Raw genomic sequence first — 26,791 nt, 5'->3', positions numbered from 1 at the left:
TTACCTTGTTTTGTACAGTTGATCGACTTTCGATATTAATCAAAATGGGAAAGATCTGCTCTTTGGTTTTATTAGTTCTCTAAATGCAGTATGATGTGAAATTCAGTTTTTCTATCACTTGCTGTTTCATTTGGAGAAGTACAGATGGCTGTCCTTGAGCCACGGGCATGTAGTTCAAGATTTTGAAGAGATGAAAAATTTTTATGATAGCTGATGAGAATATAGTATGGTAGATGAATTCTGAGTGACCTGCACTACTGCTGGTTCACCATCTTTTCAATTATATTTTCCAGCATTTTTATTCCTGTGGCAAGGATAAGTAAGTGCACTCAAGCGTATGAATCAAGATAAGCAAACGTAAAATGCTATGCAACCTCATAGCAGAAAAAGGAGAAAAAGCACATCTTGCAGGCAGTGCTACTGCTTATTCTGAGAAGCTGCAAGTTGCTGGCAGTCAAGTGAGGTGTTCCACTTCAGGGTTTCTGCATTGCTTTCCTGCTCTAGCAGTGCTGCTGCTGAGGTGATGGAGTTAAAGTGGTATTACTCCATGCTGCAAATATATGTTAAGAGAAATATGAACAAGTGTCCTGCATGATCAAGAGGGAGTTACAAGCTTATCACTATGAAGGAAGACATTCTGCACTGAAATAAACAATTGTCCCTTTCAACAGAGGGAGACCTGGAGGCCTTGGTTTAAGGTCCCAGGCATACTAGGCAGTATGGTTCATCAAGGAGCAGGTCAGGTTAATGTTATTTTGACCTCTTGTGATAGGAAACTGCTCAACACAAGAGCCTACCCTATGTTATTTAAGATCTGGAAGGACAGGAGGAAGAACTACCTTCACTGAAGGAAAGGGCAGGATTAGGCTCCCCCTAGGTGGTACTTCTACAGTTGCAGAAAAGCAGGTGGTGGGATCCCAGCTGCAGTACTGCAGCCAGATCAAGAGAAGGATGGTCATGCAACAGCTTACCGAGAAATGCAACAAACTGCAAAGAAGGAAGTGCTAATGAGAAAGGTACACCAGGATTAAAATAAAGTTGCAACGCAGTTAAAATGCACTCCTAGAGTTTTGCATTCCTGTGTTGCTGAAGCCTGTTCTAGTGTTAGTTGTACAGACTGTCTAGTACCATGCAAAATTAAGACAAAGGCACAAGCTAGAACCAGAAATAACTGATCTTCCATTTCTTGCTGTCCTCAAGGATAATCTCCATTCAAGACAACTGATTTCTCTAAAACAAAATTACTGAATTAAGTGCAGTAGGAGCTAAATGAAACAGTCTAGTTTTCATCTGGCCTTAATTTTTTATGAAGATTGTATTAGCTTGGCAGACTTAGCAAGGAAAAATAAAGCCTTTCTGCTGGCAAAATCAGCAAGTTTGATGCAATTTAAAGGGAAGGAAAAAAAAAAGTGGAAACTGTGACTTTTTCCAAGTGGCTTTGTTCAAAGCAGAACTTCACTAACTCAGCTGTGCCTAAGACATAAGGCTCTACTGTGTTATTTCTATTCAGCCAAAAGTGTTATTAAATCCTTAAAACACCATTTGCAGTCAGACTTCATTCATAAAAATGATTTATGATTAAATCTGTAATAAAATCGAATAAGGTACAACATTCTTCAACAATGCAGTTGATTAAAATCAGCTTCACCCGTAGAACATTATACAAACCACTTTAAAACAGCAGTTGTCATTCAGATCATGTAAAGAAGGCAGACTAGAGATATTCCATATAACAGTACTTTTATCCCAGAGATCCCTTTTAGTCTGAGTACAGTACTATATATTCCATCCCACAGCTGGTATCTGATGTACAGATTATGGTTCACATATCCTAACAATAATCTCGTCTTTCAAACAAGCTTCACAACTGGAAAATATTTGTGAGGGGAGAAGTCAAATTCTGGAGGAACCTAGAAGGAAGAGGTTTAAAACGTTACACTGAGGTACTACCGAATTTAATACTCCAAGTGGGACATATACTACAGAAAAAAACATTCAAAGGTTAAGAGATTAAAAAAAATAATCCCAGTTCTTTAAATCATGTCCAAAAATATTCCAACCCAGGTCTGGATTTGCCCACTAGTGATGGGTACAAAGTTTAAGAGTGCCAGTGTGCTGTCTTAATCCAGGGTGCTCCTTCCTTCCTCCCTGCCTGGCTCAGGCTGGAAGTCTGCAGCCCCTCTCCTCCCTCTGACCCACGTGGCAGCTGCTGATCCTCAAGGCCACTGTTCTCCCTGTTAGGTTCACAACAAGCTGCTGATACACTACTGCAAAGTACTGCCCTCCCAGCTCTTGAAACCTACCCACATTTGTACATGCCATCCTAAAAACACTTTCCAGTTTTCTTTCCAAGACACTTAAGGAGGAGGAAGAGTTTTCTGTATTTAGGAACTGAAACAGATTTTCAATTCCTAAAATCTACATTTTAAAAAATCATGTATAGGAAAAAATAGATTAGGTCACTTCCTCAATTCTTGTAAGAGCTGGAATAACTATGACCTGAATCTGCTAATTCAGCTATAGGAGTTTTGTGGTAATGTTGTATATGCTATTATATTTTACATCCAATTCGACTAGCATTTTCTTACCTTAGAGTCTTTTTTATGACCGCCTGCCAACAGCTTCATGACCACAATATTGGGTTTAGCAACTTTTAGAATTCGATTGACCTAAACAGAAAACAGCAATAAAGTTTCAAGGGAAAACATATGAACTCAAAATTATTTTGAGGATAATGCTCAGATGTTTACCTATGCTAAGAATGCAGTCTTCTGCAGTATCAATTTATTTTAAGAGACGCCAAGGCATTCTGAATTAGTTTAAAGTGCATCAGTTGGAATAATGAATAAATGGGATATTTATTTCAATAGTCACTTTTTATTCAACAGACCACAGAAACCACCATTTTCCATGTTTATGCTCAAAGAATGTTAAACTATGGCAGGTTCTGAGGCACTCGTCCAAATAAAGGTTTAGATGGACTCTAGGCATCTACGTTCAAGACTGTAATCCAAACCCTACGAGAAGGGGCAACTTAGGTACCGAACAGATGGCTTTTTGCTTGAAAGTGCTCTGGACACACTTGACCTACCTCCAACTACCCTGTTAGCCTCAGCTAGCTAGCTCTTGCTTAAGTACCACTGAGAGCCAGAGAACAGGCAGGGATATCTAATCTGTAAGCTCATTTTTAGATATAGCACAAGTCAAGAGTTTGGACTGTATACTTCAAACTAAACAGAATAAAATCAGGCTTCAATGTCTATTTGTACTGTAACTTTGTATACTAACATGCCAGTTGTATAAAAGCTTAAATTATTTAGAGAATAATTTGGACATCTGGTAAGTCATTCTTTAACTAGATCCAGTTGAAAACAAATACACTTATTCCATTATTAGCATCTACTTCTTTTTCCGGTATTTCAGTCTTACCTCATGGTCTGGATTAGGAATATTCTCAAGAATCATTTTAGCTTGCTGGAAGTGTTTGCTAGCTGCCATGTAGAGATCTGATGACTGAGGAGGGGGACTGTACTTATTTAAATCAGACATTTCCTAGCATGTTACAGAAAAGAATAGATATGTATTAAAATCAATTGCCAACAAACTATATTTTTATCACCTTCATCTAAAACAAATTACTGTATTCAAGAAAAAGGTTATGTCAACTAAATACTGTAATATTTTAAGAATTAGTGAAGTTAGAAACATTTATTGAAAATGGCAAATATCCAACTACAATACACTGTTTAATGATTATTTTATAACTCCACAAAAATGCAGTGAACATCTGATACTCTGGTTAAAATGATCACTGTTTTGAACAACTTGCCATTCATTTGCTTTAATATTGCCATACAGTAAGGAGTGAAACTATAGGGAAGAACAGAGGAGGGAAAAAAAAATGATAGGTAATCAACTCAAGGCACATTTATAGCAAGCAGTATACTGACATTTTTCAAAACTTCATTTTATGTAATTTTGATGCTACAACATTGTTTTTAAATTAAAGATAAAATAATTTCATTGACAGGGAGAAAGCAAGGGTAGTCCAGCTTCTACTACAACTGTTCATGACAGTAAGTTACGAGGGATGGCCAACATACAAAATAAAATAGGACAGCTTCAGTCCACAGGGACCCTCAGAATCCCAAAGACTGGCCACCAGAAATCTAAGTTAAACAAGGAAATGTCCACATTTCTGCACCTGACCCAGAAGAATCCCATGTATCAGTAGAGGCTTGTAACTGATTGGCTGAATAGTAGGGTTATGGTGAACAACAAGTTCAGTACAGGCCAACAGAGTGCTCTTATTACAAATAAGGCAGACCTCACATGGGACTATGTTAGCAGGAGTATGGTCAGCAGATCGAGGAAGTTATCCCTGTTCTTGATCAATACTTGTGCTGTAACACCTGATACATTGCATCCAGTGCTGGGCCACCATTTCAAGAAGCATGCTGAGAAACTAGAGAGCTACAGAGATGGCTAGAAGCATAGTTCATATGACACACAAGGAGAGGTTAATGGACCTGGACATGTTCAGTCTGACAAGAAGGTTGCCAATGGGTAATCTAATAGCAGCCTACAACTACTTAAAAAGCAGTTACAAAGCTGTCAAAAGACAAACACTTCGTGGTAATGGCAGACAATATAAGCAGCAGGGAACAGGCACCAACTGTGGTTTGGGAGATTCAGACTGCATATCAGAAGGAAAGGAAAATGGTGCAGCACTGAATCAGGTTGTTCAAAGAGCAACTGGATTAAGAAAAAAGTTAACTGCATCAGGTTATCCAAAGAGATTGGAGGCTTTCAGACATGGCTTGACAAAGCCACAGCTGACCTCATCTACAATGCTATTTCAAAGAGGAAACTGGATGAGACAAACCTCCACAGATCCTTTCCACTTCTGGGATTTAACACTCAATTATTTTTATGTTGGTTTCACTTTCCCGTTTGCTTGCTGCAGTAGTAAAAACATTGTGGTACATTATAGACAAACTTTTTGGTTGTGATTTGACTTTCAGTAGACTTTTATTTTCATGCAAGCCAACATAACCATCTCAAACTGCCACAGCAGCCCAACTTTTAACCATCTAAAGAGCCTAATTTTAGTAAGAATTGAAAGCAATATATTTTCCCACAATATACCAAGATACAACTAAAGCCAGAAGTCCCTGCCATTTTGATTTATACTGCAACATGAACTTTGAGGCATTAAGGGCTCTTTTTACTGTCCACAATGTCTAAAACAGGTAGGACACATGATTTTCATGTGTTTTTTTTCTTTTTTCTAAATGAGTGGTACCACATTTAAGGTTACTCACTTTGAACTGCAAGTAGTGTACTGGGGGTGGTGTGATAACACTGTTGAATGGTGCAAATCTGTGCTCGTATCGAACTTGTTCACTATCCAGTTCAAACTTAGGTTTTCTTACTTTGCCATCCATGTCAAATGCAATCATCGTCTATATAAGAGGAGAAAGGAAAAGACAGCATATAATAAAAAGTGTTAACTTTATGTTCTATTTTGCTGTTACCAAGATGAAAGTTATGATTTAACTATAGTTGACAGGAGAGAAAAATAGTAGAAAATTTACCATGTCATATTATAAACTTGAATTTCATTTCCAGTCCCAATAAGAACAAAGAAGGCAAGCAATGTATGCTTAATTTCTATTAACAAATTTGAAGCCATTGTTCAGCAAGCACAAATAAATTACCTTGTACATCCCAGCACACATATTTTGGTATGCTTGGCTCATGGTGATCTCTCTACTGAGAGGGCGAACTGCAAATTTCACATAAAAAGGTTTTTTATTCAACATAAATACACATAATAGTTTCAGAGCAAAACATGTCTTTCACATTTTCAGAAAATGATGTAGTTCTCAAATATCACTAGAAATAATGGAAAACTGAAGCATAAAAAGCATGGGCATGCATGTCAGCTCACCTGGCTCCAGATTAAGCAAAATATCTTAAAATATACTTAACAACAATTACATGAACATGACATTGAATACAATGAAATAAATCGGTCCAGGCAGTTAATAGTATTAATATGCCTTGTCACCATACAACAATAAACAGTAATTTAAAATTTACAGCTGGTGGTTGAGAGACCTTTGTTTTGCTTAATTCAGGGATTTATTTTTTTTAAACATTTAGGATTAGAAGGTTAAAGCATTATAACAATGAAGATTTTTATCCTGATAACATTCCTTTAAGCTCCTCTTCAGCTTCCAGTGTTAACCTAGTGCTAAATGCCCCCAAATTTGGCAACATTTTGGATAGTATAAAATATAGTAGTAATTTTCTGAATTTGCAGAGAGAAGTGAATACAGCTGAAATGATCTGGAGCTGTTCTTATCTAATTGTTTGGGTCCCCTTGAAAGGAAAACACAGATAAACACACAAAATGGAAGAATGAATAGCAAAGAAAGAAGTACAGCTTCTGCATGGTGTTCATTATTTGCAGTGTTAATGATAACACCAACATATCACAGTCATCGCAGCCTCTTAGGCATGGCAAATAGCAAATTTTGCATAGCAAGTGCAATTTAAACATTGGCTTTGACTGCCTTTTTGGTCACAGGCTTACAGCTCTGATCTCACTGAGGCAATTTGCTATGATGTAAGAAAGGACATTTTCATTTTCACCCATGCATATACACCAGAGAAAACGAGATATCTAAAGGAGTCTTTTGCACAACGGTACTACCACTGAATTGAAACAGGGCAACTCATCATGGTAAAAGTAAGAAACACGCTTAAATACCTTCTGGAGCCAAAGAGAAGTTAAAGAAATAAAGATGAAAGTTCAGAAATCTAGCTACAGTCAGACAAACCATCCTTCTACAGGAATTATAGACTGTAAGAGGCAGTATTTTCAAAGAAATTTGTTCTTGGCTTGTTAATTACACCTCACAGCATCTGACACACAGTAGAACTGGTGGAGGTGCAAACATAAATGCGTTCAGGGTTTTTTGAAAGACCTATTTAAAAAAAATGCAAAAAAAAACCCTAGCCAACCAAAAAAATTCTGTAGAGACTAAGACTTTTTTAGTTAAGATGTTTTACTTTCAGCCTACATAAACTTCAGGATATTTGTCCTATCCACATCAATGCTGATCCTATTGACTTTGAAGAATTATTTCTTAACTCTGAACAGCTACATGAGGGAAAAAAGTCTGAGCTACACTCCACACCTCAGATACCTTTTTTCTTTTTCTTTGTTTTCTTACTACTACGGCCTTTCTGCTGTTCCTCCATTATTCTCTCTTCTGCCATTTGAGAGCTGTCAGCACGGCTCAGTGTTGACATCAACCAGGCATAGAGAAACTCTGATAGATACCTATGGTAGAAACAGTACGTGGCTGTTACATACTACAAAGCAAAACTTATTCATAATGCACACATCCTCACCGAATGTTGAGTTGTTTATTCAAAGAACTAATGATAAGGGACACCTTTTAGGGCATCTCTCTTTTTTGATGGAATTGGATGATGGCTGTAATCAACTGATTATTCCCTGTTCTACTTTTTTAAACAAGACTCCATACACATTCAACCCTAGATGGTTCAAGGTACGCAAGTTTCCTGTGCTTCTACTAACTTGAGTCAAAGTTTCTTACTATTTCAAAACCCATATAAGGATCAATTTTTTTCTAGGATTTCTCCTTCCCACACAGCAAATCAAGCATTTTTAAAATGGTAACTAAATTAATGCTATGCTTCTAGTTTTGTTGTAAATTATTGTTTTGGGAAACAAGGTTAATATTGCTGCATTTCAAGCGTTAATAAACCATGACTTATCACATAAAAATGCCCACAGGAACACTACATATACATGCAATTCTTTAAGATTTAAGAGACATCTTCAAGAATGCTTTAAGAGAGATGTGTGTCCTACTTGGTAGGAAATCTCTAGCCTGACTTCAAACCCAAAGGAATGGGAAAAAGAGAGTAGAAAATTACAGCACATGAAGAAACAACGCTATATAAGAAGCTATAATTCAGGAAAAAAAAGTCTGAGAAATAATGCTGCAAGTTTCATTTTTGAATTTCCTTTTAAACAAAGGTTTTTTTGTTCTTCACTTACAGTGAGGAGATAAAACAGCTGAGTCAACAGCTCTGACTCAGAGTGATCTTACTGAAACGGTGAGGGGAAATATGAGCAGGTAAAAATGGTGTATTACTTACAGAATATTGCCATCTTCTGGCAACTATCTGGAGTATTAATTTTCCCACTCAATGTTTAATCCACTGATGAAACAATGTAGAAACATTACTTGAAGCCCAGTGAAATTAAGCTTTCAATACGTAAAAGAATGATATGCACTGAAATTCAAGCCTTTTAAGCCGGTCTAACCTCTCAGGAAGAAGGCTGACAGCTTCCCGAGTAAGAGCTTATAAGAAGCTTCACAAAAAGAAAACAAGTACAAAAGCACTGCAATGTAGAAAGGTTCAACACTGAATTTTTACTGCTGAATTACGGATGAACCATCTAGAATCATCTCTTTTGGACCAACTGATCTACTATGAAAAATAATTTAATGTGAAGAAAGGATATGAAAAAAAATCTTTTGATTCCATATAGTGTAATCATTTTCACTAAAGGCAGGTACCTCTTCAAATATGTTCATGGAATAAGATGTTATTTTTACCTAGTCACCTTTCGGACTACAGTCACAACTTCAATTTTGGAGTTCTCTTTAAAAATGCTAAAGACCTCAACAAGATTATTGGTCCTGGCAGGACAAAAACAGACAAGAATAAAGGAAGTTGTTTTTCCTTCTGCATTCCTTATCTGCCAAAATCATCAGGTTTTTTATCCATTTTCATTAGAAGACACTTTTACAAAAAGCTAAACAAAGAGCCTATTACTGTTCCAGAAAAAGTGATTAGTAAGTACACTAATCAGTAAGTCTAGAAAAGAGACTAATACACTTTCTTCCTGCCTCTAATTCTATAAATAGCTAATTAAATAGCATGTTGAGCAAGTCTGAGATTGAAAATAGTAGTTGAAGTCCTATTTTAAAGTATTTGCAAGTAAAGCTTGGTGAGAGCATCCCACCCCCAACAGCTTTCAATCAAGCATCCTCTTACCAATATATGTAGTAATATTCATGCATACTGTAAAGTTCCAATTCAAAGCCACTCAGAAGATACTGTATCATAATACGAAGGTTATGATAAAGGACCCAGGTGCCCAAGCAAGCCAAATGTTGCCTTTGTGGTTCCTGCTTCAGCAACATACTATGAAGTGCTGCATCTACCTTCTCTGCCTACCAAAAAAAGAGAGCAAAGCAAGCTATTCAGTAACAGACAGGAAAGGAAGATCATATGGTTGAAACTGCATTCAAGTTCTGCCAGATATAAATGTCAACAGAATCTGAATACAAATTTGGTCAGTACACCCATGCTCCAGATTAAAAGACAGAAATGTTTTTTTCCCCAGATACTGCGACCTCACAGTCTAGAACTGTCACAAATCTGAATTATTAAAATTTATTCATATGACTAGAGGCAAATGCAGCTGAACAGAGTAAAAAATATTCTATGTGGTAATACACGGAGATAAATTTATTGACCAGCAGTAGCATCAGTTTTATTAAGTCTTTAAAATTAAAGAGCATTTATTTACCATTAGCAGTCACATAAGTACTGGAACTCAGGAACCATAACAAGCTGTTATACATCTTACTGTATTGGCAATGATTTTTTTTTTTTTTTAAACCTTGGTGCAATGAAAAAACTTACAGGCTGTGTAAGCAAAAATCTCACTGTGGCTCACCACAGAAACTATAATACTGGGAAGTCATATTCTGTCTCAAAAATTAATCATATGGAAGATACAAAACCTCTCACATTTGGAATATTATCAGCGGTCCTGAACAAAACATCCTATAAAACCTGCTGCAAGATGAAAAAAGTCTCTCAGCTGCAGCACTGCAACAAACTCTCAGCCAAAAAATCTCAAGAGAAGCTGAAGCACACACAAATCCTTCCTCCGCTAGTTCCAAGTTCCTCAAATGTTCTCTTTAGCATGCACATCTTGGAAAAATATTTTCTTATTTCTTATTTCTCACTGTTTAAAAAAAAAAATTTCCAAGAAGTGGAAATGTATCTTTCACTGTGGCCTTTCATTGCCCATTCTGGAGAAAGTTCCAAAAATCACAGTGTATATTTTTAAGTTATACTCCTTTTACATATTTTTTTTTAAACTTACAAAATTTTGCAATTTATATTTTACGTAGCTATAAGTCTGAATTTTCAGAAGTGTCTTGTAAACAACATTCAGTCAGTCTCTGCTTATATCTTCCAGAGTCACAGTTACAAAAAAGAGAGATAGCGCAAACAGTGGAAGTACCATGAAATTACAGACACCACAACAGGATTCCCAAAATCTATTTACTGGACAAAATTAATCCAAAAATGCAACACCTTTATGTACAACAGATGTAACAAAAAGTTCTCAGATGCATCCTATAGACTTCCTGGGCTGCATTTTAGGAATCCTTGCCCTAAACATTTTAGCAAAGACAAACAGAGGAGTAGCTTCATCCATCTAGAAACTAATACTACATGCTCCATTCTGGTAAGAATATATGTGAAAAGAATGGCTTGCTGGCCTCCTGCCTAGGACATTACCTCATCCTGGAGAGTGGCAAATTCCTCAAGAATGTGACCCAGTTTATCTCTCTGACGAGCTCTATTGTGTCCATGGATTTGAATCAGACTACAAAATGGCTGAAAGAAACAAAGCGTAGTTATACATTTTCAAGACAACTTCGACACTACAGGAAGAGTACTATGATGAGGTCTGTTTAGGCACCTGATCTATACATCTGTATTAGGAGACTGGTTCTGAGGCAGTACATACTAACATGCAGACTCTCTGGAGTGATTCAAGAGTCCAACTCTCTGCACACAAGTCAACATGAGATTGCATGAACATCCTGTGAAGAATCCAATCAGAATATAATGCTTGGGGGAAGAGAGAGAATTCTTATGATTAAATCCATTTTCTTAGATTTTTCAGTGTGCTGCATTTAGTAACTGAACACTTTCAAACAGTTATTTGTAATTTTTGAAATGTAAAGAAGATAAAAATAATTTTGTTTTTATTAGTGCTATATATTTGTTTTGCAAAATAAAACTACCCTGTAACAGAGTGGGTGCATATTTCCAGTAAACTGATATTTATTCGTGAAAAATCTGGAAGCTTCATACAGGATACAAATGAGAATAGTTATACTGGCTTCTTCAAAACGGTAATAATTTTAAGATAGTCAAGTTTTGCAATTTTGCCTTCATGTTACGTGTTTTAATAAAACTGCTCCCGTTTTCAAAAAGGTAAGCAAATCTTGAAAGTGCTTGTATAAGCATAAAGGTCCTGTAACTGAGACAAATGCTTACCCGAACACAATGTGTCACAAAGGAGTCAATGTAGTCCTTAGCCTGGTGATTATTATATAGGCAACACCTAAAAGGAAAATATTCGCACACATGTATATAAATGTCACCAGGCTATAACACAAAATTCAAAAAGAAACATGAGTGCAGCAACAGCAAATGACTCCTTCATACATAAGCATTAATAAGTAGAAAATGTATAAGTTCTTTAAAGGTCTGCCCTTGCTTTTGTAAACAGCAATATTTTCATCAGGTATGTAACACATGCAAACCAACTCAGGCTGTACTTACTTTGGAGAAAGTACTGGAGGACTGACAAAAGATCTTAAAGCATCTTTTACCATATCTTGCATGAGGTGAGTACCAAACACCTTTTTGTTATCTACCAGGAAAGTTGTCTGAAAGTGAAATTATGTTTTTAGAAATAGATGTTAGAAGTAACGCTTTATAAATTACTAACAGAAAGCTCTTACAGTACCTATATATTTCAGAAACTTACAAGATCACTTTAAAATTAAAATTGTTCAACTAGGTACAAGGCTGTGGACTTGGAAAACAGGGGCACATTGAAATCAGTCATTTGTGTGGTATTCCCATAACACACTATTACTTGCATAAGTCACTGCATGCAAGATGATTTTGTTTTGTGGACTTCAAAGATGATTAATCAGACAGACGCTTCTGAAGATCAACAGAAAATAGGCTACGAAATTTCAGATCTACCTTTATCTGTCTTCAGGGACAAGAATGAGACTAACACAGGCCTTTTTTTTAATCCCTACAGATACTGCTGCTTTCACTGGCCATGTTTGATGCTCATTCCACTTTCCTCCACAAGCGTGGCACCCCTTTCTTGCACAATTCTTGAGCAGTTCAGGGAAAAAAAGAAAAAAAGCTCTGCTGCCAGACACCCATAGGGATTGCACAAAACACATGTAGTGGAAAGTCAGAATGCATGCTCACTCTGGAAACATCTTGCTTGCCAATAGATATTTTCCATCAGCTCTATACATGGTCTAATCAGGATCAAAAGGAAAAAAGTTCTGACCTCCAGGGAAACCCTATTGAAATCAAAACCTCCTATAAGAGAGTGTTTCACTCTGAATTAAGGAATATATTATATAGTTTCAAGGTAAGTAGGACAGTGAACAGTAAAGAAGTATTCAGTTCTGCCCTAACCATCATTACTGGTGAAGCAAGAGAGAAAGTCTATATGTGAAGCTCAGTCAAGGTAGGGAAGATGAAATATTAACTACTCCAGCCCCAAACGAGGCAGTTTATGGAAAACAATATAAAAACATCTGTATAGGCCCAGGTTTATGGCAGAGAAACAAGTTAAAACACTGTCATTTAATTACCATACATGAACACAATTTGGAGAACAGTATTTCAAATATTTTTTAAAAATTTAGCTCATAAGGCTCCATATACCTATAGAAAAATGTTACAACCTGCATACTATTAAACAATATGCAAATAACTTAAGATTTGAAACTAGAGAATGAATGTATATTTATAATGAAAGCGTAAGTATTTTACCCAAAGACACAAATTATGACTTACTTGTAACAGAGATCTTGAAAGAACACATGGTGATTGCTCACTAAATTCACAGAAAAAGTCCTAATTCACATTTAGGAAAAAAAAAGGGAAGTCAGGTTAATATATTAATTTTCATATATATACACACACATGTATATCTACATCTTTTCATATGCATGTTATATACACACAAAACACATACCGACATACCCATAGCACAGCTTGTACAAATTTTAAGAAAATAAGCATGAGTAATTTGAACAAAACACATTATGAAGCTGAAATCTATTTTTTCTGCAATTATCCTTTACTGAACAGTACATCAGGTTTCTGAATTTTCTTTTTCAGATGCAGCTATTAGAAGGATGCTAATACAGAAAAGAGATACCGTGAAACCACTAAGGTCACAGCAAGACTGAATCAGGCACATAACAAAACTGCATCAATCAGCACAAAATGTTTCATGCAAACACTGACTTTATTAACTTAACATAAAATATGTTAAAAATAAAAAATTTTTGCTTGCTCTTGCAACTTCATCTGATGTAGCCATAGCTCTTTTCTCAGTCAGTGAAAATGTACATTATAAAACACATTTCAAACATTTAAATCTCTTCTAATAAATGTAGGCCCTAACTGAGGGTAGCATCCTTTATTCAGGGAAGAACATATGCAAGTTCTTAGCTTTATCCCTCTTCAGGGAATAACATGCTCAAACATACAAGAGAGCACTTAACACATGTATTATAAACATGTATGTAGAATACTGCTTACTGAATCTGAAAAATCAGGAATATAGCAAGGACTTACACCCTGCTACTACAGATGCAGCTCTTCAGCCAGGGGAAAAAGAATCTCAAGGAAAATAACTCACTTGTGCTCCGCCACTGACATACATTATTATTATTATTTAACGGATTACGGAAAAAATGGGATATTGGAGAGGTGTCAGAAAGAGAAAAATATGAAGTATAAGGAAAGACATCAAATTCTGAAACTGCACACAATAATGGGAAACACGAAAAGATTTACACAGATAGCTCAGTTTCTCTCCAGTGAGCAATGGCATGTATATTTGAAATGATTCTTTTCAAAAGTCAGTTTTTAAGATCTGATATTTGACTATAAATGAGAGAGATTCATGCTTACCAGTATACAGTGCAAATTAGTTAAGTTGACTACTTCACATACAGTTTTTATCCGATCTATTAGCTTGGAAAAATAATTGACCATTTCTTCTCTTTTAATTATTTTTGCATATCGAGGGAAAGTTGGAGGCAGCAATCTTTGATTAACAAGGGGCTCAAAGCCCATCATAATAGGATGATCTGAAGAAGACAAAAAAGAGAAAAAAGAGAAAGAGAACCTGCATGTAAGCTGTGGAACTCACTTAAAACTTACAAATACAATAAAGTAACTCATTTGGCCAAAATAAGCGATGGAGATAAGCATTTCCAGAACTGAAAGAAAAAGCTTCTTTTTAACCGACAGTTAACTTCTGGTCACACTAATTACTCAACTGAGATAATGACGACTATGGAAAAATCTCAGCAAAGACTATACAGACAGTGAGGTGGTACTTCTTTCAAATGGTGATTTGGAGTGCAATGTACTTAATAGTTCAACATTATCTCTGACTTTGAAGCAGCAATATTGCTCTCAGGAGAACCAGCTTTCAGAGAAATGAAATTAAGATCAAACAATGCACATTTGTTAACAGTTTGCATAAAAAGTATTACTAGTTCAAAATATATAGTGATTTTTAAAATGCACTTTAATATTAAAGTTTATCAAAAAAAAAGCATATTTATATGTAAGAAAGGGGGGAAAAAAGAAAATTTGATACTTACCTCCTTTAGTGGTATCATTTTGTGCCTGGATACCATGATGTAATGAATTGTGAATGGCAGAAAGCAGGTCAGCTGCTTGAGTCATTAGTTTCTGAGCTTCTGCAACTGCACTCGTCTGAAAGGCAGAGAACAGCTATTCATGTATTTTATGAACAAACATATCTTGACTACAAAAATCATTTTAATTTAGAAAAAAAGCATCATATCAGAATTCTATTGTTTGTATTCAACCAGTTTTGAACAACTAGATTTTTGTTTTTATGTAAAAGTGTTCTTTATATTTCCTATATAGATAAATTTACAACATAATATTTTTTGAAATTAGATAACCCTTAACAGTAATTATAACTGAAAATCTAGTATACACTATGTACAGGTTCCCTACTTTTGACTTAGTTAAAAAAGGAAAAAAATACACTTCTGCCAAATGAAGCACCCTAAACAGGAAAAAACCCTCCCATCATTAGAAAATGCAGAATTCTTGACAACATAGACGAAACACATGCTATCAAGTGGTACCAAGTCACTACACACGATTAGAAAATCCCAGACGTCAATTAGAAATCTTTATTAGAGATCATTATCTGCTGACATATTGAATTTTCTGACATCATTTGAACTCAAATCTGTCACCATAACTGGGTACTGTTTAAACTTGCTTTCCGCAAAAGTAAAAATCCTGTTTCAAAAATACAGGATTAGCAGTCACTGACAGAACTCTAAATATTTAATATCAAAGGTAGAATTGAAACATGATGAGTTTAAGAGAAAAAGAGGTTTAAAAACCCATGAAGATCCAATAAAAGCTGAACCAGACCGATCTGCTGCACTTAATAATGAACTCTGCATAATATATATCCACCTATTATATCATCTCACATAGATCTACTACAAGAATAGGCAGCTAAGCAGATCTAAATCAAATCAGAGTCATCCATGAAGTAAATAACTTACAGTGTAAGTAATCAGACTAGCTAAATTAAGTTAATCTCATTTTGTACAGATCATTAACTCATAGCAATTAATACAGACAGAATTTTGTCATTGATCAATGTAGCTCACTTCCATATCAGTTTGATGAAGACTAAATTATTTATGCTACAAATAGTTACACTCAGAACGCAATTGTTCTTAAGTACTCAATCTTTTTTTCTTCGACACTGATTTCTCCAAATGATGTTTGGACCAGACTTGCATTCTAATCAAGGTCTTTTAAACTATTCAACACGCAGCTGTTCCAACAGCAGGGAGTGAGGAACTTCAAGCCAGCAAGCAAGAAACTTGTTTCTTTATAAAAATGAAAATAGAACAATAAGCAAGAGGCAATTATTTGCCCTTGTATAAGGGAAAAAAACAATTAAATGGAAAGTCTGGTCTCACCCAACCCATGGGATTCTACCTTTTTGCCCTGAAACGAGCAGTTCCCTGCCCCTTCAACATTTCCAGAAATCTCATATTCAAAAGAGCTGGTAAATTACATGTATAGCTGTTATATTCCTCTTCTCAGACTAATGACATCTGGATACAAATTTGATACCCACATGAAAAGAAGAGCTAAAGATTCCCTAGAGATAGAGAAAGTATTGCTCAATGTCAGGTAATTCAGCAAAAAGAGACAGAGAACTTGAGAAAGAAAAGTTTTGCTTGTGTATATGAAAACAGTAACCCAAAACTCGGTAAAAATGTAAGTGTTGCGTAATCTATACTGTGCTTCTCCACAAGGCTATACTAATGTCATCCACTGTCCTTCCTTGTGCTTTCTTCAAAGCTGAAAGAAAACTGAACAGCAGCTATTATAAGGCTTTACCCAGCCCTTTACCTGCAGCAACATCAACTCAAATCTACAGAATAATTATTTTACCTTAGAAAATGAAAAATACATATATTACAGAATCATAGTGTGAGGACAGAAACATTGAATGAACATACCTCTTTTTTCGTAAATGCTATAAGAACAGTCAGTAGTACCCGGGTAAACTTGACTCTGCTGAACACTGCCAAACACTGCTGATGCTGTAATAATAATATAAAAAAGTACTGCAAATCAGTAAGAAATACTCATTAAATCCTGACACCTATTAAAAGAAAGATACTCATTAAAAGACAATCTTTCATAGACTCATCAAATTATGCTCTCTGGTCTCTAAAAATACAGTATCCACTCTGACTGTGAAGAAAACTGGACCACGTAAGTTATAGAAGTTATTCTTATTTCTGATAGACTGAATTGCTGTCAGAAAATCACTAACACAAAGGAATAAGACAGATACACTAGATAAAGGTACGACCACTAGCTAGATATGCCAATGCCATTCAAATGTCAGCTTAAACAAACAGCCAGAAAACTACTATAACAAACTGATTTCAACCCCCCCGTTTTTTTTGTAAAGATCGATATTAAAACTTATTTCTGAAGAAAATACATTATTAGGAAAAGAAACCCATGCTCTTCTAAGTCAACGATTCCCACTCTTTCTGGAAGAAGCTACACTGCTTCCACCTCCTCCTCCTACTTTATCCCTGGACAGAGAGGCTACCAGCAGCAGTAAAAGCTGCTGCTAAGGAACTGAGGGAGGAAAGCACAGGAGAGTTGAGACTTTCTGCTTTGCTAATGTTTTTTTTTCTTGAGAGGTTGGTAGATAAACAGCAGCACTGCAACAGCATCACTGTCCTGCCATTGGGACAGATCCAGAACTCCTGACCCTTCAGCACACAGAGGCCAATCTACTAGCCTGAGCTATGCTCAGAGCTATGAAGTTTAGAGCAGCTCAGATATGGCTGCAATGGTGACAGCCCTTCATTGGTGACGCACTCATTTCTAAAAGCACAGAGATGGAATGACATACTAATTCAAGTAAAGTAATGAGGTACTAATTCATGCAATCCAGAAAAAATATTGCAAAAGGTTCATTACTTCAAGTTCAACTTCTGGATCTCTCTCTTCTCCTTGTCGACTTCGTGTGCTCTAAAAAAGTAAAGGAATTAGAAACAATTCACTAATAATTGCAAAACGGAAGCTACTGGTAAAAACTTTTTCCTCCCTCCAAAACATCCATCTATCAAATATCCCTAAAAACCAATCCTCAAGTTCAAAGCTTCTTAATACATGATCTAGGTACCTGAATGATTCAAAACTTTCATATAGTAATAAAATCTATCCCAGTTTACTCCACAAATAGGCAAGGAAATGATATGAACATTTTATACTGTAAACTGTGGCAAAGGAAGGATAAATAACTTCTTTAGCATCACAGGATATGCTTGCATAAGAGCCAGAAATTAATCTTATGCTTTCCGTGTCTGAGCCCAGTGTTGTCTACTATACCATCATTCCATCCTACCACTAATGAAGCAACCATTAACCCATTTAGAAGAGTCTGAAGAGATCAGCATCATTAGCTAGAAGGCAGACTACCAGCATCTTACACAAACCATTACAAAAATTCCTCAAAAAACATTATTTACTGACACAAAAATCCTGCATTTTTCATAGTGAATAATTTGCTTAACCAATGAAAAGACTCCCCCAAACCCAACAACTCTATTCTAAGCAAACTTCAGATATAAGGGTCTAGGAAAAAGTGACAGAAATACCTTCACTCTTCTTTGCATGTCATCTTCTACATCTTTCAGCATACCTGAAAAAGTTGTAATATAATTAAAAGGTGAGAGTTATTCCTAGATACACTTACACCACTTAGTGGAAAGAAGCTGCGGGTCAAATTAAGTTTTGAAGTGCTTTAAACACCCATTAGCTAAAGACTAGATAATACAAAAATTGTCATCAGAGATGGTTGGGATTTTTTGCAACAATAAGTATATCGGAGTATGGACTGGCTGACCCAAAGCTAAAGTGTTCTAATAATTCTCTAAAAATAAGTCAATGGAAAGCCTCAATACTATCAAAAACAGTGCATATGAAGGCTATCATCTTCACATCCAGCTTCTTCATCCATAGCTTTAGAACCACTGGATCACTTCTTCCTCAAGAAAGTTTGTTTAGATCACAAGTAGTTCTATGACTAGCAGAATTCAAGAAGTCCACTTTCCAATGCCTTGTATCTCTGTCCTGGATTATGCCATGTCTAGTAAGGAAAAACACAGACTTTCTGGCTAGCACATCTTAAAGTCTCTACTCTGTTTCTCAGGCATTAGAGGAAAAAAAAAAAGAGAGCACACAAGAGAGAAACAAGAACAAAAGAAAATAAAAAAATGACCTTTTTCTTCAAGGAAAATTTTTTTTTCAAAAAACAAGCTATCAATTTTCATAAGATTAATAGAAAACAAAACATCTGAGATTCCTACTGAGTTATGGGATTTGGCTGAAAGTAACCAACATGCTCAAAAGAGAAACACACTAACAGGTACATATAAAGCACAAGTTGTACCTGTAACTCTAAGATCTGTCACACTGTTAGCCATTTTAAATCCGTAAGTCACCGACTGAAAGTCTTCCTAAAAAAATAAAAATTAAAAAAGCGAGTTTTAATGAAATACAGAAAGTAATAATTACAGTCTTAAGGGTTGCTTTTTTAAAAAAACCACACCAAGCATAAAGCAGAAGTTCAGTTTTATATTCTGCATCACTGAACACACCCATGGTTTGGGCGACTCTCTTACATAAATCCAGCTTGGGGTAACTATTTTCCGCATACATCCTTAACACCAGTATGTCTTTCAACAGTTGTGTCATAATTCATATCTAGCATTGTCCTATCAAAATTTTTCAAGAACTACAGATGGAAAGTACTATTTAACCAAGTTTAGATATAGTCAGTGAGAAGTGACTTTTCCAAGGTCACAGGAATATCATCCCATTGCTAGAAGAACATTTTAGACAAAAGACAATCATGCTTATCTGAAGCAGAAAATTCAAAATGAAACAAAAAATATAAACCCAATTCCAAGTTATTAGCAACAAGGTTTCTCAACTAGAATATTTATAGAGCCAATAGCATATTGGCTCAAATATTCATGTAAAATACAGAAAAGTGCATGTAACATCTTTATTGAATAAAACTGCATTTTAAGGAGATATTAACTTTAATAGCTCATTTAGAAGGATGAACTGTTTCTTCTATATTACCCTCCAATCAAACAGTATTGAGTTTCTCTAATACTCCTTTTTTATTTGTATTAAGGAGCCTGCATATAGTGTTGCATATTTAACCACAGGATATACTGAAACATACCTCCTCGAAAACAGCTGCTTTGTTAACTTTTTCTCTAGCAATATCACAGATTTTTAGGATCCCCAGAGCAAAAGCCTTCATAGCAGGATCTTCTATGAAGTCTGGATTATGAATATAAAGGCAAGTGAATACTGTCTGTGCCAAGGAATGCCCCTCTAACCATGTTATCTAGGGAAAAGAAAATTAAATGCTTTACTTTTGAGAGACAAATGTTCATTTTTAATAGCCTCATTCTTTTTCTATCTTACCCTGCTTCAGTGAATCTTTGAGGAAGTCCATATCATGGCAACCTTCCATCTGGCAAAAAGGACCAGAGAGCATCTCTTGCCCTTTAACCTTTCTCCATTTGCTGGCTGTGGAAGGCAGTAAGTTACTAAACCCTAAACACTATCAAATCCTGATGTTGAGTAAACCTTCTCCACAAAGTTCAGTCACTAGCTCTGGTCTTTGTGGCTTGGACATGACATTAAGCTATCAGATCATTAGATTTGTAAGCTTCCTCTACACAAATAAGGAATCAAAAATGTGAGCATGAAACAATTCAGTGGTAATCTGCATGTTCTTTTGTACATTTCATAATTTCTTTGTCATAATCCCCTCTATTACTTTCATGCTGCTATAAACTACAAAGCAATTTAAAACACGATTTCTATCTTGAAATATCATGAAACACAGTAGGATCAGATTTCTAACAGGATCAAAGTTCCTTTAAAAAGAAAAAGTCAACAGAGGAATTGTGTTACACCATATCAAATACAAAGTGACCTTTATATGGCTTTTTGTGAATAAACTAAACTAATTTGAAATATTGTTTTACAAATTGAGGTAATTTTATTGAAGTCATTTTTAAAAGCATCTGAAAACATTCTGTATCATTTACAGAGGAAATTAAGACACATACATAGCAAAAAAAAAAAAATCAAGTAACTGACAATTTAGATAATAATATCCACTAAATGCAAGTCAAAATATGAAGTACATTCTTCCAGCTCAATGGATCATTTTTCTTGAGATCTACTTTTTTTAAAATGTATTTTTTACAGGGTTAAGGGATTACATTTTGAAAGCATAAACATTAAACATTAAGAGAAATGAAATTCTTACCAAACAACAAAAACATGTATCCATTATCCCTATCAACTCAGGTGAGGTCAGATCCTTTATTTTAATGGTCCCATCCTTAGAAAAGGAAGAAAAAACCCCAAAAGAATATGTGAGACAACAGCAAATTATGTGAGCAAATTATCTTGTATAGTAAAAAAGGAAGTTACAATTTGATTAAGAATTCAGATTATTTGCATTCGACTAATTTTACTGATCAGCTTCATGATTTGTCTTAACAATTCTGAAAAAGTTTGCTTTTTGTATCATGATGTTGAACATGTAAAGACATTGACAGAAACATAGAGCTATTCAAACAGAAAGCTAGAATGAAATTTCTGATTTATGAGTAGCCTATAAAAAGTTTAAAACCAGTGAAATTGATAATACTTATTCACAAGAAAACATGTACAATCATAAAAAAGAAAAAAAAAGAATCAAACAAGGAATAATACGTAGCACCCATTCTTCAAAGGCAACTTTTTCTATTGCAACTGCTTGCACAGAGTTTTACAGCCTTCAAGATCAGAATCAAGAAGGCAGCTACCCTACTTCTCTTATTTTATTTGTTCAATGTATGCAAATCTGCATCAAGAATTAAAAGGCTACTATTTTAGAAAGATTTCTCTTCTAGTCCATTCAAAGTACCACTGTAAAAAAGATTTTTCTCTCAGAGTGTATTATTTTTTCCAAAGTAATGGATGGAGAGTCTTTCAAGTTCCATTCACCAATTCATTTGGACCATGCATCAGAAGTTAATCATTACTGTCCATGGTTATCCTACAACTTTTGTTAAATTAGATGGCTTCTGTTCAATGCTAATGAACTGATAGTCACATTAAAAAGAGTTAATTTACAGCTTCTGTACAGAAGCTAGTTTCCCTTCAGCTGAAAGACCGGTTAACCAATACATCTTCATATAAAAGACACATTTTAGGGAAGCCTGGGATGACTTATAGCACCGCTTCTGAAATGGATTTATTTATGGTATTAATACTTAACAAATTTACAATACTTTTCATTGGGAGAGTTAGTGATAAAGTAGGTTACAAAGAAGGAAAATACCTCAAGCATTTCTTAGCTATCGAAAATAAAAAGGGAAAAAATAATTTTATGGAAAGATTGAAAACATTCATTATGCTGAACCGTGTTTAACTACAATTTGATTAAATTATATATTTTCTACAGGCAGTGAAAAGGCAAAAACAGAGGGGGGGGGAAAAAAAAAAAAATCACACAAACCTTGATAGCTTGCTCAAAGTTAAGAACCTTTCTATTAACTTGGTTTCCAATCATACCAGCATCCATCTTGGGATCCATCATTTCAATTGCAGACATTGCTTCAAAAAGACCAAAACTAAAGACACCAATACAAAAAAGTTCCAAATTAATTTTTTTTTAAACAAATAATCTTCATATACCAATGTAGAAGAACATATGACGGCAAACTGAGTCCACTGATTTTGAACATTACTATTGATCTTGAGAAGGCATAGTTCTCAAGACTTTGAGGAGTTCTCAAAAAGCATCTGAAAAACTAGATGCCTAAAGGTAAGAGAAAATTCTTAGCCTTTTCATAGCTGAAGAACCTTCCTCAGCCAAATATCTCATTCCTAAATCTGCATGTGTTTGTGTTTATATACCTCATAAAACATAGCATCTTTTTAGAAACCCAGGATTAAGTAACATAAGCTGATATTAACTGAACAAGCTGTTCTTTATTATACTGTACCAAAAGATACAAGACAGATGTGTTCCCCACAAACTAATGACAACATAAACATTACACAACTAATAATAATACATATCGAACACATCAGCTTTGTTCAAAATGGGCAGTTTAAGAAAACCGACACAGGAAAAAAAAAAGGCATGCAAAAATATATTCTATTGTAGCCATGAAGCATATAAAATTTTGCAGAAGAGCTGTCCAATGAAGGCAGGCCTGCAAAAGAAGGGAAACAGTGCCTCTCTTATGACATGTGATACTCAACAGATCTGCTGCACAAGCCTTTACCACATAAAAAGGTTATTGCAAAATGCACATTCTAATGCTTTAAAGTATCTTTATTGGGAAAGGCACTTATGTATGAAATTATATCTTGAAAACATGCTTTGATTCTACTGAGTAAACTACCTGGTCACATCCTCACACAAATGTTTTTAAGCAAGCTTGCATTTAATAATATGGTTCTGTTTTCTGAGCTATTCAGCACCTTTTTTCTTTTGCAGGTCAACACATCCACATAGCTAAACAAGTTCCTTTTTCTTTAAAATATTTTAATCTCACTTCATATTATAATAAATTCTGCAAGACAAAACACATCCTTTTTTAAATAGACTTTTTCTTAATCCGTAGAGCATTCAGCTTCTATTTTGGCATGACATTTTAGAGTTAGAATAGGCAGTGTACATAGTTTAACCTAAACTTGCTAGAGACATTTAAGGTAACTGAAAAGTTTGGAGTGTTTCTCACCTTTTTGTGTAAAAGTATGTGCAAAATAGTTCGGCAGGTTCATCAGTTTCAACACAACTGATGATCAGATATACTATACAATTTTAATGTTTGTATTGAAACTACTAACTGAAAATGCAATGTTATACTGGCACTACAAAAAATGTTCAGCATTTATACAGCTGTATCATATAACTACTGTTGAACATGAATGTTATTCTGAATTATGTCATTTTAGCTGTTTCATTTAAAGTAGATGTTTAAAAAAAGCTTAGTTAGTACTCCATGACTTTTTCATTAGTAAGCATTAGTACATATGCACTAATCCTATCTAAAAAACAGAACTATCCCAATAGTATACTTACAGCTTGTCATGAAGGAGTTCTCCTAACTTCAGTTCTACAAAGGAACAGAACAAGATAAATAATTACCATCAGCCTTCTAAAACAACTTTTCCAAGATAAGTCATTTTGCTCACCAGACTGTCTTATGCTAGAGGAAGAGCACAAGACATGGGAAGCATGCCAGGCATTTCTACTACATTTTTATTTGCTTTTTCTTAAAGCACTTTCAAAACCAAAAGACTAAAAAAACAAACAAAAAAAAAAACAAACAGTTCTCCACAGTCTTTCCTCTGCCCTCTCAATTATTCCAGCAGCTGAAATTTAAAATTACCAAATAGCAGCATCTGAATAGCCTAGAACACAGGAGAGCAGTTTTCAGGCTCATCTACTTTTTTCCAGGGTAGATGTTTATTGAAAAGCTTGCTTTTCCTCACTGTTTTTCATAGAGCCTTTAGACATACTTCACAGGTGTACAAACCATAAGTCACTACTATAAGCGAATCCTTCAGTGGTATAGGAAATCGTGTTTACTGTATAACTTATTGTGTGTGGTAACTTGCAGTTTTATATCTATTTTTCCCAAATGTCATGATAAAAATCATTTTAAAAAGTGACGTGACTGCCAGAATAAACTAACACAAAGTAATATCTAATAACAACACTAGTGAGTAAAGGCACTGTTTAAAGGAAAGTAACTGGTCCCCAGTGACTTGGATGCATATCATCTCCTCTGAAGCTCAGGTTTGCTTCAAAGATGAAAAATGATGCACTGACCAATTAAATGAACAAAGCATTGGGTCCTACAGATCCAAAAGAGTTACAGTAAAAGTAGAATGCTGATTCTGCATGGATGAATCAGGCTTCCATTTAGGAGAAGGGGAGAAACCCTCTTTGCAAAGAAAAGAAAAACAATGGAAAAAGCACAAGAAAAAAACCCACGACTTAACCAAAGATAGGATATTTATATAATCTGAAAGAGGATGCAGCATCTCTGCTCAGTCCTCCAAAGGATTCCAGTTTTCTCAAAATGCAAGTAGTACAACTCACCTCTACAAGCCTCTTCAAAATCCTGGGTTATATCTATCCAGCTTGTATTACTCTTTTCCATCTTGTCAGGTATACCGAGTTCCCATCCTGAATCATCATCTTCTACCGAAGCTTTCATAACCATGATACTGCACCTTTAAATTTGTATCAGAGACACTGCACATTATGCACAAGTTAAAGAAAATGCTTCACAGGAATAAATGTGGTTTGTTTTTTTTTTTTTTTAAACCATAAGGGAGAAATGGAGACGAACTAATCTGATTTCATTTAAACAGCTGCTGTTAAGTACAAACATCCCCAAAAAACTTATGCCTAACAGTTCTTACAAAAAATTGTTTTCTTTTTCAGAGTTTTCCCTCAAATAGCTTATAGGTTTTACGTGCTCTAAAGCTAAGGACAGCTAAACTTTAGGAGTAGAGAGCCATGAGAAAACGTGCACAGCCAAAATAGAAATAAAACAGAAAATAACTTCAGAAAATTCTCTTTACAAGAGAAGTATCACAATTTAATTTTTTGATGTCTTACACTAACAGAAATATGCATCTCCTCCCACTGCTGTGTGAAAGGCACTAAAAAGTGGGAACTGTAGAACTGACCACACACAGGTTTGTTATGTGCACAAAGTGTATCAAAACAAGTTTGTGAAAATGAATGTATTTCCTCTGACTTCTTCAGCTGAAAGTAACATCTAGATTACCATAGCAATATTAAGTAATTTCAGCCTGGAACATAATTTTTAAACTAACTGTACTGACTAGTCATTTCTAACTGATTTTGTGCTTTCACAACCTCAGGACAGGTGGGGCAACCCTGAGAGAATTTTGCATTTTGTCACTTAATCTGAATTTGAGATATAAGCAACTCCAACCCGCATCATATTTTGTTGGAGATCCAGGAAGAGACTCTATCAATAAGCCCTGAGAGCTTTAAACAGCTTAATCAAAGAAAACGTTGAAGCTTTAAATAAAGGCCTACATTAGACCTTCCAAGCATAGAAAAATTAACAAAAAAGAGGGGGACCAAAGCAAACAGATTTTGGACAACTCATCTGGAAGTCCCTCTCCGTAAGTAATACCAAGTTGCCCTTCCGCTCACGCCAACACTTCACTAGTTCTCAAATGACCACAGAAGCTGACAGCCTCAACGGGCCGGGAGGAGGAAATACGTGGGAAGCCGGTTAGAAAACAGCAGCGATCACGCTTTATTTTATTAAAACGAGAGCCGGCACCAGCAGGCCCCCCCGCACCTCCCCTCCTCGCAGCCCGCCCGCCCCCGCCTCCCAGCGCTGCCCCGACCGCCGGCACGGCCGGGCCCGCACCCCTCCCCCCCAACCGGCGGCCCCCGCAGCTCACCGCGCCCTATTTAACGGACGGCAGCGGGCTGGCAACCCCCCCGGCCGGCCCGGGCACGGCACCCGCGGAGGGCGCGGGGCCGCCGCTGACAGGCCGGGCGGAGCCCCCGCCCCATCGCAGGGGAGGGCCGGCGCGGCGCCCGCCTGCCCCGCCGCGGCCGCCGGCCCCGGGCTCGCTCCCTCCCTCCCTCCGCGGGGCTGGCTCTGCCCGGAGCCCCGGGGAAGCGCGGCGAGACCCGGCAGGCGGCTGCCGCGGGCGGGGGCGCGCGGGGCGGCCGTTACCTCCCTCCCCGCTTCGTGCAGCCGCCGCCTCACCCACCGCGTCGCCTCGGTGCCGCGCGCCGGACCCGCTTCCTCCTGCCCTCGGAGCGCGCCCGGGCCGCTGCCGCCGCCGCGCACGCGCAGAGCCGCCGCCAGCCTAGGAGCGCGGCCCCGGCCTCAGGGTCAGGCGCACGCGCACACGCGCCACAGGGCCCTCCTGCGGCCGTCCC

General features: G+C 36.4%; 1 protein-coding gene across 2 annotated transcripts; it reads right to left on the bottom strand.

Annotated features, from left to right (window-relative positions):
* Positions 1-1,554: 1,554 nt before the first annotated feature.
* Positions 1,555-26,769, bottom strand: LOC135325026 (N-alpha-acetyltransferase 35, NatC auxiliary subunit-like). Of its 2 annotated transcripts, none has more exons than XM_064502378.1 (23): positions 26,583-26,769; positions 24,950-25,083; positions 23,924-23,957; positions 22,346-22,460; positions 21,107-21,181; positions 20,003-20,170; positions 19,199-19,265; positions 18,405-18,448; positions 17,725-17,775; positions 16,740-16,823; positions 14,811-14,925; positions 14,110-14,288; positions 12,982-13,041; positions 11,710-11,816; positions 11,422-11,488; positions 10,654-10,752; positions 9,109-9,287; positions 7,218-7,354; positions 5,721-5,788; positions 5,325-5,465; positions 3,430-3,552; positions 2,589-2,669; positions 1,555-1,910 (listed from the first exon to the last, which is right to left on the bottom strand). In XM_064502378.1, exons 2-23 carry the CDS (start codon positions 25,071-25,073, stop codon positions 1,851-1,853), a joined length of 2,178 nt encoding a protein of 725 aa, XP_064358448.1. In that variant the 5' UTR covers positions 25,074-25,083; positions 26,583-26,769; the 3' UTR covers positions 1,555-1,850. The 2 variants fall into 2 exon arrangements, with proteins under 2 accessions (XP_064358448.1, XP_064358447.1); XM_064502377.1 differs by having other exon boundaries at positions 26,620-26,768.
* Positions 26,770-26,791: the final 22 nt, after the last annotated feature.

This window comes from Dromaius novaehollandiae, chromosome Z, assembly GCF_036370855.1.
Source record: "Dromaius novaehollandiae isolate bDroNov1 chromosome Z, bDroNov1.hap1, whole genome shotgun sequence".
Taxonomy (NCBI): domain Eukaryota; kingdom Metazoa; phylum Chordata; class Aves; order Casuariiformes; family Dromaiidae; genus Dromaius; species Dromaius novaehollandiae.
This window is presented reverse-complemented; position numbering and strand designations above follow the sequence as displayed.